This window comes from Xiphophorus hellerii, chromosome 6 (genome assembly GCF_003331165.1).
Source record: "Xiphophorus hellerii strain 12219 chromosome 6, Xiphophorus_hellerii-4.1, whole genome shotgun sequence".
NCBI lineage: Eukaryota > Metazoa > Chordata > Actinopteri > Cyprinodontiformes > Poeciliidae > Xiphophorus > Xiphophorus hellerii.
The window spans coordinates 5,128,905-5,147,626 of NC_045677.1; the positions used below are offsets into that span (position 1 = coordinate 5,128,905).

General features: G+C 39.3%; 1 protein-coding gene across 3 annotated transcripts in view; it reads right to left on the reverse strand.

Moving 5' to 3' along the window:
• Nucleotides 1-831: 831 nt before the first annotated feature.
• The window catches only part of LOC116722060 (low-density lipoprotein receptor-related protein 8-like), a 97,696-nt gene continuing 79,805 nt past the window's right edge, over nucleotides 832-18,722 (reverse strand). The window contains exons 11-18 of one of the 3 annotated variants that reach the window (XM_032566169.1): nucleotides 16,931-17,158; nucleotides 14,913-15,031; nucleotides 13,950-14,089; nucleotides 10,495-10,636; nucleotides 10,129-10,281; nucleotides 8,355-8,627; nucleotides 6,982-7,050; nucleotides 832-3,236 (exon numbers count right to left, since the gene is read on the reverse strand). In XM_032566169.1, coding sequence (XP_032422060.1) covers nucleotides 2,893-3,236; nucleotides 6,982-7,050; nucleotides 8,355-8,627; nucleotides 10,129-10,281; nucleotides 10,495-10,636; nucleotides 13,950-14,089; nucleotides 14,913-15,031; nucleotides 16,931-17,158 — 1,468 coding nt within the window. In that variant the 3' untranslated portion in view covers nucleotides 832-2,892. Of the gene's footprint in view, nucleotides 3,237-6,981; nucleotides 7,051-8,354; nucleotides 8,631-10,128; nucleotides 10,282-10,494; nucleotides 10,637-13,949; nucleotides 14,090-14,912; nucleotides 15,032-16,930; nucleotides 17,159-18,722 lie in introns of all 3 variants that reach the window. The other 2 variants (XM_032566170.1, XM_032566168.1) reach the window with 2 other exon arrangements.

Sequence of the window (18,722 nt, forward strand, 5' to 3'; positions counted from 1 at the left end):
TTTTTTTTTTTCAGATTACCTGTCTTACATTCTACTGTCATGACTTTGTGACAGATTTATAGAAATGTATTTATTGCATATTTGCTAAAAGTCACCTACTGCAGCTTTAAGGTAATAAACTGAATGCATTCTCTTCTTAAAGACTTTAGCAACCTTGGGTTGGGTTGAACTGTTGCTCCAGACAGCAGTGAATCTTGTTCCATCTCTGAAATATAACCATTTGTTTTAAGTTTTGGTTTTATATTGAAATGTTTTGATAATCAGTGTCAGATGAAAACACTTTTCATTGGCGAACTTTTGATGCTGGATCAGACTAAAAGAGATAGAACAGAATCAAGATGAGAGTCTGACTGGATTTGTTTATCCCAATCCACTTGGTAAGATCCACCTAGATTAAGTTTTTGTTCATTTGATTAACACATTTTAATAAAGGAACCACAATACAGTACGACAAACCGAGGTTTCAAACTTAAGGAAAATAATTAATTTCATCATGACACATGAAGATCTTTAATATATGAACGCAATTTAAAGTTGTGTATCATTTGGCAAAGAGCTCTGTGGGAAGACTGGTTCATTTTGAATAAACACCTATGACAAAAATTCAAATTGAAAAACATAAATTCTGAGAATATTCTGGTGGATGATTTGATTTCTGCTAACTTCTGATGCGCCAGCTTTTTCTCCCTGCTAGATCACCACACAACTCAGAGTAACCCACTGTTAATTTGACTCATTGTTACACAAAATAATAATCCTTCCTATGTTTCTACATACAAAGTCACAAGGAAATTGACTTACATAGGAAAAAATAAGAGAGAAACTGCAGACTTGTGTTTGTCAGATTTTATATAACAAGAAAAAGAGATATTTAAAACTAATCAGTTATGAAAAATAAAACACACAACCAATTTTTCCTCAGTACAGTTCGGTATTAGACGTACAGCAACTGGCTGACTTTTTTTTTCATGAGAAAAAAACAAAAAACAAACAAACACAAGGTTAATATGAAAGTGTAAACAAAAAAGGCACAAATAAATACAAAGCAACGTTCTCACTGACATTGGGCTTAAAAATGTTCCACCAATGTGGATTTTGTTTTGTTAATTCTTTTTGGGTGGAAGGTGTGGGGGGCCTCTTAATATTATATAAAGGCTAAGAAAAAATATTCACAAAAAATGAGGCTAAACGATACACAGCAAGAAACACCAACTAAAACAAAACACTTTGGTGGATAACTCTGATTTTAAACAATCAGGAAGGAAAAAAACAGTGCTTTCTTCATACAAATAAATTAATATAGGTGTCAACACTTTATCTAAAATCTTATATACAGCTCTTCTTTTACAGAATTATACAATACCTTATCAAAAAACGTTATGAAAACGTATTTACAACCCAATGAGTCAAAAAAACACCCTCGAAGCTTTTCTGCCGACACACACTCGCTCACACACCCCTACACACAGAGGTCAACACACGTGCAAACACGCACACACACACCTTCTTTGTCCATGAGAAACACAGTACCAGAAGGCATTCTAAGAGGGTTGTGCAACAAATAGCATCCAAAAAACAGTTTCAAATATGGCTGTGCGATGAACAATTGGCACACATGCATTTCGATGAGCACACACGGGGGAATTTCCAGGTGATCTGTATAAACCGGCATGAAACTTGTTCACCGACGAGGTCTGCAGGCACCACACTGCACTGCATCGGAGTCCGATTTTTCTTTTTCTTTTCGCGTTCGTGGTAACATAATATGACAGGTTTTTTTTCTCTCCCTAAGCAGAGACCAGCTGGGCCCTCCTGTCCCAAACTGTCTACTCAAATAACAGTGGCAGCAGTGGCGAAATCGACTGTGCAGTAAATGTGTGTGAGTGTGGGTGAGAGCGTCTCGTGTGGAACAATGAACGGCGGCGATGTCGGTTGGTTGCATGCTGCTTGTGTTTCCAGAGAGCGAATTTTACCTCGTCCTCGTCCCCCTCCACCCACTTTGGAAAACAACGGGAATCTGATACCGCTGCACGGCAGGTGGAGTGTACATGTGTCTGTGTGTGTCACAGTCAAAAGTGGGTCGTCAAATGAAATCATTACCACTCAGTGATTCCCATCAACCACAAAACACCTCAACTGGCTGCTATCTGCAGCCTATTGCTTTTCTCAGACCATTTAACATCTAAAACAAGCTACTAAAAGAAGAAGAAGAAGAAGAAGAAGAACTCTGAGTTGCACCTTTATGCTCACAGAAGACTCTTCCAACTCTCTTCACTAAATTAGAGAAATACTCAAAACTGACGGAGTTCAACCAACATCATGAAGCACTGAACCGGACAAAGTGATCCAGGAATAAATGTTTACAACACCAGGCGTCTCCAGAAACAGCATTTGGGATTGATCCCAACAGATTGTCTCCACCGGCTGCCCCAGTTGAACAGCTCCTCTTTCTTTAGTTAGCTGTCCCAGAGCGCTGCCGCCAACCAGCAGTAACACAAAACTCAAACTAACACATCAAGGACAAAATGGATGCTCAAGTCCGATGCCTTATAGCAGCTTCAGATGCACACGGTTGTCAATGGAAAAGTTAAAAACGGAGAGTTTGACTTAATTTTCCAGCGTTGAGAGCGCATCTGCACCACCTGATTACTTAACTACCAGAATCTACTGGAGAAAAAACAGATTTCATTCCCTAATTTTTCTTTCTCGTTCTTGGTTTATATGTAACGTGACAGGACATGGCTGTGTGTGTGGGGGGGGGCATGGGCGTGTGTGTGTGGATGAATGAAACAATGATATGTTGTTCATCCCTTCGGTAAACTTAGTCCAAGTTCATTCTGACTTCTCCGTGTGCCTGAGAGTCCAGCTGCACCAGAAGCAGGTCCTTTTGCCTCACTTTGCAGTGGAGAGCATGGGCTGCTCCGTGTACCAGTGAGTCCCCGCGTCGGGCATGCTGCCCCCCAAAGGCAGGGCAATGAACTGCGGGCAGGTGCCGCCCCCAGCCCCCACCACGCCCATACCAACCCCCTGGGGGTACGGGTGGTGGTGGTGGACGTGGTGTCCCATGCCGTCGGTCCTCCCGATGTGGATCTCGTCCTCCTCGCCCTCGCCGGTGGTCTTGCGGTAGACCGGGTTGTCGAAGTTCATGCTCTTGGTGGAGTTGCGGCGCCAGTTCCGCCACGCCAGGTAGACTCCGGCGCAGACCAGGCCGAACACCACTGTGGCAACGATAGGAACTGCATGCGTTTAACACACAGCGGCAGGGGACACGGGGAAAGGAGGGGGAGCGTTAACAAGGCAGAACGAGTCCATGGTGTGAGATGACGGGCACGGAGAGGAGAAGAAGAAGAGGCATGCAGGATGGGGGGGACAGAGAGGGAAGAGGGAGCGGTATGGAGACTGTGTGTGTGTATGTGTGGGTGGGTGGTGCAGCACAGGCTAAAGATGAGTCACACAAGTACGCACAGACTCTAATCAGACTCTAAATAACCTTCATTAAAGCTTAGAGTTGGAGTGTTTGTTTTAAGGATCGTCTGAGACACTTTCAAAGAAGATATACCTTTTTATTTTGTATGGGAAAATAAAATATTTTGCTATCTTAAAGTTGTAGTATGTAGCTTTTATAAATTTTTTTATTTTTTTTTTACATATTTGTTGTAAAATTGGGCTCCTCTGCCTTCTCACAGTGCTAACTAGAAACAACCACCAATCAGAGGCCGGAGTCGGGTCTTAGCGCTCATCCCTCATCCTCTTCACTCTCTGCTAAGCTGCAGCTAGCATAGCCTGTTGTAAATGCTAAGCTTAGTTAGCATGGCCACTGATGATGGCGAATAAACATTTGTCTTGTAATGGTAAGTTGTTTCTCCAACATTAGCACAATGCACAGCGAGGACATGAGATTGATTGACAGCACTAAGACCCTCCTCCTGCCTCTGAGTGGTTGTTTTTGGTAAGGAGAGTTGGATTTCTTCAGATGGCAAAAGTAGCTCAGGGACAAGGTGGAGGAGATTGATCTTTTCAGCTTATCTGTCTCAAACTGTCACAAAATGGTGGCAGTTTTAACATTTTTTTAAAAAGTTACATACTGCAGCTTTTCTTTAAAAGTCAGGGAAAATGGAATGTGTTATTTTAATACTTCATTTGTAATATGATTTTTTTTATGTAGTGTCTTTATTATACAAACAGATATGAGGAAAAGTAGCCGATCATACTAATGAAGATATGCTGAAACTTCACATGCCTGACTATGTGATGGCAAATGATCACGTTAAATCTGCCGTTAAATAGGCATTGTAATTTAACACTGCAGCTTTAAATCACACCAATAAAATACTGTTAAAGTTGTCACGGCTGATAAACACTTTTGTGTTCTCCACCTGTATTGTGACCTGATTTTATTACAAACAAAATGAAAAAGTCTGTCTGAGAAAGAAGGCTGGCTCAGTTCATTCCAGTTCATTTAGTCCAGAATCAGGTTTTAGCTTAAAGTAGGTACTGGGTATAAAGTCATATATTTAGCTGAATTATGTTTATTTTCCCTATATCTAGCGGATTTAAATCAGGTCTGTCATTTTAAAGGAAATAAGCTGTTATTAATAAATGTTTTGTTCCTTTTTTTTCTTTTTAGTCACAATTAAATAAGAAAACAAAAACAATGTGGTGTAGCAAATGAATTAAGTTGTGTGGCTTTGCTTAAGCAAACAGTGAGCAATATTTGGGATGCCTGATCCATTTTAATCCTTTCTGGGTTAAAATGAAGAAAGCTTCATTCAGTGTTATTTGCCAGAGACTGTAGCTATATAACAAGCAGATGTAGCCATTTTAAATGACTCAGACCTGCAGTTAATCATTTGGCTTTTCTCCGAATGTTTTTGTTAGAGCAGTGATGCTGGTTTTGACGCCACACCTGAGGTAAAAGTGTTCCAATTAACATAGTCAGAGAAGTCTGGATTTCAACATGGCGATGGCCAAGTAGCACTGCTTGCGAGCATCGCTTAAGCTGCTTCACTTTCCATAAGGAAAGACCACTGTTATTTTTTTCAGATAAGAGTTGCAGGCAGTAAAGGTAGCATTGATTTTAGATGCACTCTTACATGTGTATTTGTAAAATAAATAGGTTTCCACCACCGCGTACTACTGCTGATGCGAGGGGCGGCCATATGGAACACTGAAAAATCCTAAAAATCACCAAAATCACCCAGACTAAAAATCCTTAGTCTGGGTTTCTCCCACTAGGAAGTCCAACTTTTTCCAGCTGGTAAGTTGAAATTTCCGAGTTCCGACTACAAATGTAACAATGAGATGGACGTAGAGTAATGATTGAATCCTTAACGGCTGACTGAATAGAATTTCCTCTTTTAGCATATTAGCCAGCTGAGCTGCTTAGTTCTTTATTAGCCAGATTCTCTGTCTTATGAAAAATCTTTCAAACTGTATCCTGACATTTAGTCTGAGGTGTGATAGCACCAGCACAGACTTTTTGATGGAGCCACAAGTGTTTTAGTTCATGAAATACTCATAAGTAGGTAGAACTTTGAAATTCTCACAATTATCATGAAGGCATTTTCAAAGGTATTTGCTGTTTTTCTTATCTTCAATTATTATTACTCCTCAATAAAGTTTGAAAACTACAATGTTTTAGCAAAGAATACTTGCCAAAGCGTTCCCCACACAACAGTACAGTAGAAGGTGAATGATGCACAATGACAAGAATATCAAATACACAAAAAAAAACAGAGAGGAGGACTTGTAGACTTGTAGCATTCACTCCTCCAGTGCACAGCTGTGAATGTGTGATGGACTCAACAAACAGGTACCTTATACATCAGGGTAACACAGTACATGTGCAGAGTCTTGCAAAGATATAAATATCCATCACAATTTTCACATTTTTATACCATCACCACAAACCTCAATGTATTTTATTGGGATTTTATGAGATGACCAACACAACTGCTAAGACGACACCAAAATGAAACACCAAAATTTACGGTATGTGTGGAGGAAAACTGACAGTATAGAGCAATCAGAAACAGCGCCTCTGTGATGAAACATGGTGGAGGCAGATTCGTGCTGTGGGTGTGTTTTTCTTGCAGGAGCAGGAAGCTGGTTTGAGTTGATGGGAACATGGATGGAGCTAAATACAGAGGAACACCAAAAGACTTGAAACTAGGGATGAAGTTCTTGTTCCAGCAGGTTAACACTACACACAGTCAGATCGAGGCACATCAATGAGTTAATCTGGACCAGTTAAAGCCCAGACATAAATCCAAATAATAATCTTGGGCATGATTTGAAAAAAAAAGTTGCTCAAATGATTTCCGTCCAATTTGACTTAGTATGTGACGTTTAGTGAAGAACTACAAGAATTGCAGCCATTATTACTGAGGAAGATGACTCAAGTGGAATGAATAGAAATGTATTCTAACATTTTAAATTATGTGTTTTCCAGCCACACAGAATCATTTTATAGAACAATCAAGAAACTCTGTTACCTTCAAAATAAATTTTGAGTCACTTAGTAATTTAGTACCTTCAAATTTGGCCTCTGTCTCTTTAAGAAAGTCTGCACGTTCAGGAAGTCATCACAACATGGCTCCTCTATTAACAATTTGACAACATTTTTACCAGTAATGCACCGAGAAGTAGCTCGTATAACGAGTCCAGGACATACACAGTTCCATCAGGTGTTTGCTAATCACTGTTGGCTAGTCTGAATGAGTTGATCAGGAAGAGGGAGACTTTTAATTTGCAGAAAAAATTAAGGCCTACATATCATTTTCTTGCTGCTTCCTGGTTAGGTGCTACTTCATGTTGATCTATGTAATAAAATACCATTAGAAGAACATTGAAGTTTGTAATGTGAGAAAAATGTGAACAAGTCCAAAAGGTTTGAATATTTTTGCAAGGCGCTGTGTATGTAGCCAAACGGCCTTTCTGTAACCAGACAAACTAAGAAAACAGAGGCTGCATGCAGCTTACCAATAGGAATGACCACGCCCAGAACGGCCACCGTCAGGTTCTCACCCAGAACGAAGTTCTCACCACCGGCTGGGGAGAGAGAAGGAATGAGGAATTACATGGTGTAGGAGTGATGGGATGAAAAGGCAGTCGCATAAAGAGAACAAAAAGTAAGAGGGCAGGTAAGATACAAAAAGCGTGAGATAAGCAGCACGTCGAAGAAGGGTCAAGGCAGTGGAAATGAGAGACGATAAAACAGGGAGGCGACAAGTGAGTGAACATGCGTTAATGGCCGTGAGTGTTTTACGAAGAGAGACAGCGGCAGAAAAGAGGGGGGAGGGAGAAAAAAAAACTAAAAAAGGAACGTAAAGGATGCAGAGCTCGGTATTTGCCAAAGTGTGACTTTGAGACACCCCCGACCTTCTGCACCTTCATACATACAGGCTCCGTATAACTGCATTAGAGCAAAATTTGCATTCAACATGCAGTACTTACTAACACACTTATGAGGCAAGCATTTATGCCGCAACACAAATTTCCTTCCAGATATGCGACCCCCGCTCCCTCCACCCGCCCGCCCACATAAACCACCGTTTTATGAGGAGAACGGCATAATTTTCAAGGTGACAATTATTTCTGTCGTCGGTGGCTGAGGCTTGTAGATTCCCCACTTTAATGTCCTCGTTACAGCCAATTCAAGATCGCTAGCCATCTTCCTAACAGGAAGTAGATGCAACTAAACAGTTTTTTAAATCCCAATTAGGGCAGCAACTAACAATTATTTTAGTAATCAATTATTTTTGACGATTAATTGATTAATTGGATTAAAAATGTGGAACATTTAACAGATTTTTTAATGTAACCACTTCAGCTATTTCTACACAATATCACAAAGACAGTAAATTACTCATTTGTTTTAAATAAAACAAACATTTTATTGCCTAAAATGCAATAACAGCATTCCTTTTGTGAACGCTTATTCATTTGTAGCAAAGTATACATGTGCAGCTCAAAAAAATACTGTGTACTAATTTGTTGATTGATTGTTTTATTGATTGATTGATTGTTAGCGGGAGATTTTATTTATTTATTTATTTACAGATTTTGAATCAGGTGAAGCTAAAAATGCCACTTGAGGAGTTCTGGGCAAAATATATTAAAAGACAAAGTGCATCATCCTAAATGTTCATTTTTTGTACAGTTTTGGCCTAATTACTGTCCTGAATGTTGTTCTTTCAGCAGATGGCTATAGCCAGAGTATGTATAGCCCAATTGACTATTAATCGATGACTAAAATAGCTGACGATTATTTTGATAATTGATTAATCACGATTGATTTGATTAATCGTTTCAGCCCTGATCGCAATTCTACTTTTTCAAGACTGCACACTCACAGTGTTGGGAGACACTGCTGTCCCCTGCAGACGTGGTTGAGATGACCGTGGCCGTGGCTGTGGAGTGGGAGCCCAGTGACTCGGACTCCTGCGACGACAGAGGCTGCAGCGTACTGAGTGGCGTGAGAAACTCGGGAGAAGCAGACGGAACGGTGCTCAAGTATGGGACGTCGTCTGCCTGCGAAGCACCTCCTGAGGAAGGAGCGATGCCTCTGGCGTCAGGTGTAAATTCAAAGGCAGGTGGCCATCTCGCTGTCACGTCGTCCCTTGGCGCTGCTAAGAGGAAAGTTAAATCAAAGCTGGAGATTTGATCTAGAGATGTTTACTATATTCAAATAAACAAAACTTAAACTTAAGTTTAAAAAAACATTGTAAAGTCTTGAGGTACTCCCAGCTTTTGAGCAGGGTCTATAAAAATAATGGCAAGAACATTTTGAGTGTGAAGATAGTAACACACCACAATATTCCTCATCACACAAAACTCTGACATGCCAACCACAATCCAGATCTCATCTTAACTTAGTAGTAGGAGTTGTTAATATGAAGGTGAGTGTTTTAATCTGTTGGAGACTTTCATTTTGACATAATAAAGGAAGTAGGTCTTGAAATGAAAAAATATTCTTAGCACTGTGAGAATCCCTGGCTAATTGCTCCTTGGCTCCTTCTGACAATGAAGTCAATATCTGCTTAAGATCTTCCCATCGGTGGTAAACTAATGGGTTATTTCAGTTTTTCACTGGACAGCATCTGGCAGTTTCTTGTTCAAAATTTAAACTTTGAAAGATGCAACCAGAGCTGGATTATTCTACACTGAACATTATTATGTAAAACACAGTTTAAGATGTAAAAAAATCATTGGGTGTTGAACTCCAGGTCTTTGGTCCAAAACACCTGAATAAAAAGACCAAATAATGTCCTCTGCATGCTGTTAAGTTCTGCAAAAGTCCTGCAAAAGTCCTAGTTATTGGATTTGGATATGCTGAAGGAGTTTTCATCTAAAAGTTGAAGAATTTTGGATCTTAAGGACTGGAGATCAACAACCCTGCTTCTTTCTTCACCAGTAGATCCCAGGCTTGCAATCCACACTATTGCTGTGTGGATTGTAGTAGGAGTAGTAGGAGTGTGGTGCTATAAAACAACTCATTTAACTGTTGTTTTATAGTATGCATGTTGACAATCTCTTTGGCATTAGCAGTGTTTCACCACCTCAAATTTAAGACCTTTAAAGACCTTTTCTAGAGCATTACGAACTAAATTTAAGACCTGTTTCACAGTAGAAATGTACAAAAGAAAATTGCATATTTATATAGTAGTAGTACCTAGCTTTGTTGCACAGAATCAGCGCAGCATGGTATTGGTTGGCAACAGAAGTGAGCCAGTGGCAAAGACGAATGTCGTCCAGCAAGCTGGTGATAAATTTGCACTTATCCACGATTGATGCAAAAAAGCTAGCTAGCAAGAGTATGTTAGAAGGTTGTTAGCGAAAAATAAACTACATACAATATATGAGATTAAGTATTTCTGCCACCACAAAATTTAAGACCTGTGATTAACATATTTAAGGCTGACTTACATTTTTTCCAATTAATTCGAGACATTTTAAGGCCTTTATTTTAGATACATAAATTTGAGACATTTTAAAAGCATAGTTTTTGACATGAGCTCTGCAGAACCCATTCCAGTGGGAAATCACTGCTCTATGTGTCTATGAAATATATGTACAGCAGGATCTTTTTTGTACCCAACAAAACCATGCAGTCCCTCAGACCCTCACCTGGTACGCAGCCCCTCATATCAGGCCCCAAGTCCTGTCCATCTGGACACGCACAAGTGTATTTGGGAGAATGTTCGGTGATCTGTGGTGCTTTAAGGCACAAGTACTCGCAACCCCCATTGGCTACACTGCCTAAATTACAGCTGTCTGGACCTGAAAATAGAAATGAGTGAGAGGCAAAAAGATCTTGAGGTTAACATAAAGACAGCAAAGATTTACACGGTTCAAATGTGTCCTTGTCTCCGTCCTTCGGATGCCTGTTCTGAAGTGGTCAGCACTTTTTAGGCACCAAGAGAAAACGTGGTTGAGTTTGATTATGAGCTTATTTCTACACAGCCACGGGCCTCACACAGACTGAGCACACACCTGGTGGCTGTCGGAGCTGGTGGAAAACCACAATGTCATGGGGATCGTTCAAGTTTTCAGCCAGAGCCTGGATGTCCTGACCGGTTAATCGATTGGCCATAAAAACTGCTGCCTTGTCTCTGTCGGTCCAGTAGATCCGATCCTGTAGCACGGGCGATAAAAATGAAAAGTTGTTCTTGTCAGTGTAACTGTGACCTCACAACAGCAGCCAAAACATTGTAATTGGGGTAAATTCCAAAACACAGTTCATTACTTGCAAACACATCTTAATCTCATGTTTGCGCTCACAGAGCTGGTGAAGTTCTAACCACCGTAACTCCTAAGGTTCAGATATTTTTACAAGCGTTGCACAGAAAGTATATTCCCAGAGAGCCTGTAGATAGATTGCACAGATTTTATGACCTTCATTTCTCATCTTCAGTTCTCATTTAGCTGTTCTGACAGTTTCACATTCAGAGAAATGAATCTTTCCTGCAAGGACATTTATGGCGCCCAGGTTACTTTGGTTATGGTTGGTTCTTAGTTGAAGCAACAAGTGGGACAACAATCAGGACGCTCTAAAACTCCAAGCTTGTACCTAAATATTTAACGTTGCCACTTAATTTAGGTTACGTTTGTTTGATAAAAAGAAGAAAGTGCATTGCTTTGTTTTATGGACTGGTTTATGAATTTGTGCAAATATTGTTTAATTATGAGAGGCTTTATTATTCCTCTGAAATTACCCTTAGTTAATTAACCCAATTAAAAGTAAAAACAGATAATACCTTAGACTACAAGTCGTCAGAGTCCTGATCTGAGAACAAAACAGTTCATCACAGCAGTACAATTCAACAGTCTCTGTGATTTAATTACGTTTTATGCAACGTTTTCTCCGTGTGTCCATTGCCGTTTACCTGAAAAAATTGAACATGGTGTTTCAGAGTAAACATTTTGCTGTAAAAACAAAGCAAGTGGTTTCATTGTTAGACATTAAGTGAAACAAAATGACAGAATCAGACACAAAAATCTTAAGCTTAATATCTTAAAGCGACACGTTTCACTGAAGAAAGCTTTTGTTTGCGATGCTTCCTTAAAAGTACACTATGAATACTGACAGGATCGTGTTCTGTGTTTGTCAATGACCTCATCCTCTTTTTAAATGTTTTGGCTGCTTCAAATAAAACCCTGCCAATTTTCTATTGTCCTGGTTCAGCCGGCACTGTGATGGTACTTAGTAAAATTATGATAAATTCCCTGTAGTACAAGACATAATCGATGGCTGGCTTCACTCTGGCCTGTTGTGACTACAAGGTGACTCTCTTGTTCAGCATGCTGGAAACACACCAGCCCAGCAATATTGAGTGGAGCCTGTCGCATGAATCGCATTACTGCCACTGTCTGGCTGACTATATCAGTGGTCGCCAGGTGCTTGTCCACACATTCCTCTGTTGTTGCACTCTAAAAATACCTGGACCGGGTATTGCTTAAAAGCGCTATCTTTTAGTAACTCCACATGTTTCTATTTGTGATGGTAGGACAGAAATGGCTTAATTAGTGTTTAACGGTCCCAATGGAGACCTGGTGACAACAAGATGGCACTTTTTGGTGCAGTTTGTGGTTGATAAAGTTTGATCTCCCTTACCTGGCAAATGGCTATTAGAAATGGGCCTCTGTGTCACGTCTTATTTATACCCAAGGGAAACAGGAAGCCATTGATTACTAAAAATTACAAAAAAATTAATAGGAACTTAGGGCATTTTTACACCTGATAGACAAAATTGCAACATTTGTTACATTTTCAGCTGGCGTGGTTTGGCTTCACACTACACCAGGGGTGGGGAACTCCAGGCCTCGAGGGTCCTGCAACTTTTAGATGTATCTCTACTTCAACACACCTGAGTCAAATAATGAGGTCATTAGCAGGACTCTGGAGAACTTGACTGCACTTAGGAGGTGATTCAGCTATTGGATTCAAACAATACAAAATAATTGAATAACCTGTCACCCCCCCACCTCGCCTGTGGTGGCGCTGCACCAATAACTACTGAAGGAAAAGACACGAAAACCTCTGAAGATGAAAACACTGAGCGCTACTCCCTTCTGCACAAAATGTAAACCAAAATGGAGTGGCGTCAGTTTTTAGCACTTTCAGGATTTTATCTTTTGTCGTTGGTAAAAGACCACAAGTTGTTTCTCTCACTAGAACAAGACTCTTTCATTTGTATTGGTTGTATTTACCCAGAATGCCCTGCGCTATAGCTTGCTTCCTCCTTTTGGAATCCGGCCAATATTAACAACCGATATTTATTTCCATCTTGTTGCCATTTACCGCTGGAGGGAAAGGGGAGAAAGTTGGTGGTGTGATATTTGTTTGGTCATGAGACGGTGAGAGCTTTGCAGCACTGGATTATGGGTAGTTTAACTGAAGCAGAGGTTAAATAAACAATACAGTACCAGTAAATATTGGTTATCAGCCATAAGAGCAATATTAATTGCAATATAAATGTCAAATTTTCGTGTCAGTGCATCTCTAATTTAAATAAACCATTAAACGCCAATACCGTCTAATACACAGAATCTCTAAGTCCAGATTTTATCACTCCATGGTCATGCTGCTCATATTATGGAGTGATGAGCGCATCTCTACCTCCTGGACATGATTTCACATATCAGGAAGTGAGAAGGGGGTCTCTATCCTTGCAGCCCAGGAGGGGTGCTAGAGCTGAAGATAACCCAGCAAAAGCCGGCAGTCGGAGGACATGACATGCTTTGCGGCTTAAATAGTCCGTCCAAACTGGAGGGGAAAGCTTCAAAATGTGTGAAAGATCTCGCAGGCGACGCCTCGTTGATGTCTTAACGGAGTGGGGGGTTTTCCTCTGTGAGATTATGCTGCTGCAATAAAAGATTAATTTATTTGAACACTTTTCATATATCTTTACCAGCGGTGTCAACAAATGTGCTCTCTTCTTGAAGAAGCTTTTTAAAGTGAAGAGGATTTGTCTCTACCTGTAGTCTTACTGAGACTCGGTCCATTGGAGGAACCCCTCTGAGGGATAATTCTACATTTGCTGCAGAGGCAACTCTTCTGAAAACTACAGTGGGTTTTACTCACAGGCACGAAGAGTCTTGATTGGATTTATTTCCTCTGAAGGCCTCAATTCATCACATGCACACAAAAGACTTGGCTGGTGACCAGAAAGAGAAGTGTATATTCTCCTTCGGAATCATCTCTACTTCTTATTTGGTATGCAAAGCCAGTGGAAGCAACAAGGAGACGAGACAAAAGGCTAAAAATATGGACACCCACCAACTGAGCATGAAATAAGCTGAATTAAATGGATTGATTTGGGTTCAAATACACCCCTCCTATGAGGTGTTTTTTTTTTTTTGGTTGAAAATTTGAAGATGTGATACAATGTGGGAGGAGAACATCTTTAAAATCAATTGCGAATTAATCTGAGAAGCAACACACAAACCTCGAAGACAGCCAGAGCGTAAGGGTGTCCCAATCTCTCTGCAGAGGACATGTGTGTTCTCCGGTGAGCCCCGTTCAGGTCCACACTGGCTATGAGATGCAGTTTGGAGTCGACCCAGTAGAGGCGCCGGTTGGCTACGTCTGAGGAGCACACACAGACGCACATTAGGAGGAGGAGGGAGGGCTTTCCCCAGACTCAATAGAAATCGATCGTCTCTGTGGTAAGCCTTCATGTACTCCGACCGACAAATCCCTTTGGTTGGAATGGATTACTTTTTTTTAAATGTCAGATTGTCAGTGTTACACAACACAGAGATTTACGGATCCAAAACACTTGAAATATTATTTCAAAGCAACAGTATTTTTCTTAAAGGGGCAGTATTATGTATGTTCCAGGCACACAGTGCCATTTTATAGCATAATCAAGTAACTCAGTTGTTAGAAAAATGCTCTATATATTAAATATGACTTAAAAGAAAGTAGACTTTATAATTTAATGCATTGAAATTGGATCTCTGTCCCTTTAAAAAAAATCCTGCTCTTTCCGAAACTCCACCTTCAGGAAGTCATAACAATATTTCTCCTCTATGAACCCTTTAACAACGTTTTTACAAGCTTTTCACTGAGACGTAGCTCATATAACGAGTTCAGCTGCCGCACAGTTCCAACAGGTGTTTGCTATTTGCTGCTGGCTAGTCTGAAGGAGCTGATTGGGGGACTCACAGGAGGGAAAAGGGAGGATTTGCTCTGTGAAGCAAAAACTTGGAAACTTTTGGTGTTTTGAATAGCTGAATGGTTGCCACAGGTGATTAAAGGATTTCTCATGAACAAGCATGAAATAATCAAGGCAACACTCCAGGTATGTTTTTGATGAGGGAATAATATATTCCCTCATCAAAAAGCTCAAAAAAGAATATTTAGCACAGTATTGCCTCATTAATGTAGTTTTATTGTCCCCACTTACCTAGAGTAATGCCATTGGGCCATTCAATATTTACAGACACCAGAACCTGCCGATCCACTCCGTTCATTCCAGCCTTCTCTATCTTGGCTCGTGTGCCCCAGTCTGACCAGTACATGAAGCTGAAAGAAAGATAATAAATTCATTATTCTATTTGGAATATTTTGATAATGATAAAAATGTGCAACACTAAAAACAGAAATAAGGAACCCCTCATAAAACATTGTGACTAGTCTGCTACATAGCTCCTTTACCAATGTATGTGATTTACAGAATATTCCTGTAAGTCACAATAGCATGTCCAGTATCTAAAAAATGACTCCTAGGTAACTAAAAACATCAGAGTATTCTTCATGTTCTTGTGGTTCAGTTAAGTCTGGATATGTAAAGTCCTGAATTTCTGTGCATCACAACTTGATCTGATAAATTATATGAAAATGTTTCTATATAAAACTGTTCAGACAGCTTCTCAAGTGAAATGACCATATATAAAAATCAGTAAAAAAAAAAAAAAAGAAATCGGACCTTTGACCTTTAACTCCAGGATAGAGATGAGTGGAAACATATTTCATTTGTTTAATGTCAGACGGCTCAACCGAAATTCATATCCGAGTTCACCGTCATAGTCATCTTCAATAATTTAGCCTGATGAATAAAAAAGTCCAGAATAATTGCCGTCTTGTGTCTATAAACTGAGTCTGACACCATATTATGCTGATGTATTGTAAATTGTTATGCAAATTCACAACATGAACCTCAGTAATTAGCATAGATTTTAAAATTAGAAGGTCAAATAAAGGTTTTGTGCGGAAGAAATAATCACAACAGTTTTCATTAGACATCATTAATGATGATTAAAAGTACTATTAAAATTATTAATGTTTTGTTTCACTAACCAGGGTCAATTACTGATTTAATGCCTGGTTGGAAAAGAACATTGGCAGAGAAAAGTTGATCTCCACTCATCGAGGTTATAAATGATGTATTTGAAATGTTCTTTTAAATAGTTGAATGACTGGTAAAAAAAAAAAAAACAAGAAAAACTTCAATGACTTTCAGAGACGGGTCATGTTTGTACAGGTTTGCATTCATTGCAGATTTTGTCTAATTCACACAGTTTCACAATAATAAAGACAGGCTCAAATATTTATAAATACATAGACTAGAGCTGCAACAAACGATTCCAATTGGAATTGATTATTATAACGATTATTCTGACGATAAAAATTAGCACATTCTACATCATTTTCATTTTCTACTTAGCTTGTCTTTTTTTAAAAATATTAGAAATACGATAAAATATATGCAAATAATTAAATTCCTTTCTTAAATAAGTTTTTTTTTTTTTTTTTTTTGCCTAACATGCAATAACAACACTAGGAGAAGCTAGAGCTATTCCTTATGAGCAGTTCTTTGTAGAACATATTTACAAAGGTTTTGTTTTTATTTTAAATGCAAAATGTATATATTTTTTGGAAAGTTTTGGATTAATTATTGCTCTTAATTATTAATTATTGAGTGTGTTGTTTTTAAAGCAAATTTAATTTTTTTGAGTCTGTGTACTCCATTGTATACTCTCAACTAAATTAGTTGACAGTTATTTCAGTAATCAATTAATCACAAATAATTGTGTAAGCCCTATATTATTTGTCTAAAAATCCTTTAGAGAGTGCAGAGAAACTACCTGCTACAAAAGAACAATTCATATGTATCAATAAAAGTCCAAAATTAATAAGACATTCACGTTAATGATTAATCAATTACTAAACGACTTGAAGATTATTTCAATAATCGATTAATCACAATTAATCGGATTAATCTAATTAATTGTTTCGGCCCTAATGCACACTCCATATTATTTGGTTAAAACTCCTTTTGAGAAATGCAGAAAAACTACATATGTCAAGAAAGGAATTCAAATGCATCAACAAAAGCAATAAATTAACATGACATTCATTTAAATGTGGAAAAGATGAAAACTGCCCTGTAAATGGCGCTGGCGGCCATGTCTGCACAATTACCCGTGGTGGGGATCCAGCGCTATGGCCCGGGGCTCGCTCAGGTCAGAGCTGATGAGGACGCGCCTCTTGGTGCCGTCCACTGAGGACACAGAGATGGATTTGTCTCCCGAGTCGGTCCAGTACAGGTTGTGTTGGAGCCAGTCCAGCGCCAGGCCCACAGGAGTCTGCAGGGACGAATCCACCAGCGGAATCTGCTGGGAGGGGTCGCTGGCCTCGTGGATGAAGGCGCTGCAGGGAGCAAAGGGGGCAGAAAAAAGGGGGAAGGGAATGTCATAGGAGGCAGAGAAGGACACAGAGGGAGAATGTCTCTTTGGCACATTGGTTTGATACATTTTTCAAGGTGCAATCACAGTAACTTAGATATATAGAGTCCCTGAAATCAGCACTGTGCTGTGAAGTCAATGAGCAGCAGAGAATGAGGTTACTATGGGAGTTGTAGCCTTGGGCCTGCACAATGCAGGTTCTTTCCGGGGTTATTGTCCTTGTTGGGTAAATCGCTTATCAGAATAGACAAGGCTTCATTTGAGGCTTGCCCAGGTCGCTAATCATTTGGACCCGGCAGAGGTGCGAGGAAAGGGCAAAGCAGCTAGCAAGAATTTCAATTTCAGTTTCTCCAGAGAGGTGGTTCTTTTAATGTCTATGTTATAAAAAGAACACGGCGCTCCAATTAGAATGCTCTGGGGGACAAAATATGGTTTGGATAACAAAAAAGGAGACGTGAGCCGAGTCTCATTACAATCAAATACAGCTGAATCTCATAAGAGAGTATTAAAAGACATAATTACCTAAAATAAAACCCTGTCGATTCAGATGTGTATCTGCCTCCCAGAGACTTTGTTGTTGGAAATTCTTAATTCAGGCAATGTTTTAGATTAAATGATAACAAGAAACAATATGAAAAAGATGCACTCCAGCAACCCAGCCTCACTAGTTTGCAAGATGAATTAGGAGGGTAAGTACCAGCCAAGTGTTGCTAATCAAATCCATTGTTGAGATGATCATCACCAAGTGTGACTGCCTTTAAAAAGCAGAAATTTTTTTTTGTATTTGATTGTGTACAGAAGGCGGGTTTGTGTAAAAACGATGCCAGAGACATCAGCAACAACATTAGAGAAGCAGATTGTATAAAACTATTTTTAAAATAACTAGGCTATCACTATTAAAGAGTTTAGGGACACACTGATCAGAGATTTGTGGTTGGTTTCTTATACTTAAATTTAAGACTCTTTAAAACATTTTTAAGACCATTAAAACAAATTAAGACCTGTAAAATGCAGAAATTTACTACAAAATTGCTAATAAATAAATCATTATGTCTTGGCAACAGAAGTGAGACAATGGTGAAGACGAATGTCGTCCAGCCAGCTGGCGATAAATTTGCACTTTCCCATGATGGACGTTAAAAAGTTAGCAAGCTTGCAAGAGTTATATTAGCAGCTAGTTTTTTCTCTGTAAAAAGCTAACTGCCCTAAAATGTCCTGATTGAAATCCACCAGGACATTTTCTTTTCTCTACTTAAACACTGTTTCCTTTGTACTTGTTCTTATGTCACTGGCAGACAAATGTTATGTTTATTCTGGAAACAAAAGAAGCAATTATTTAGGAAAATCAAAGGAAAATTAGCGGCTAGTTAAAAGGAGCTGCAACAACCTTGAGACACCGAATCCAGTGAAGATGTCTGTGCACAACTCCAACTTTAGCATAACAGTAAAGTTATGCTAAAGAGTGAATTACATGGAATATACTCCTGTATATTGTCCTTCATTGTTATTCATTGAAACCTTTAAATCTT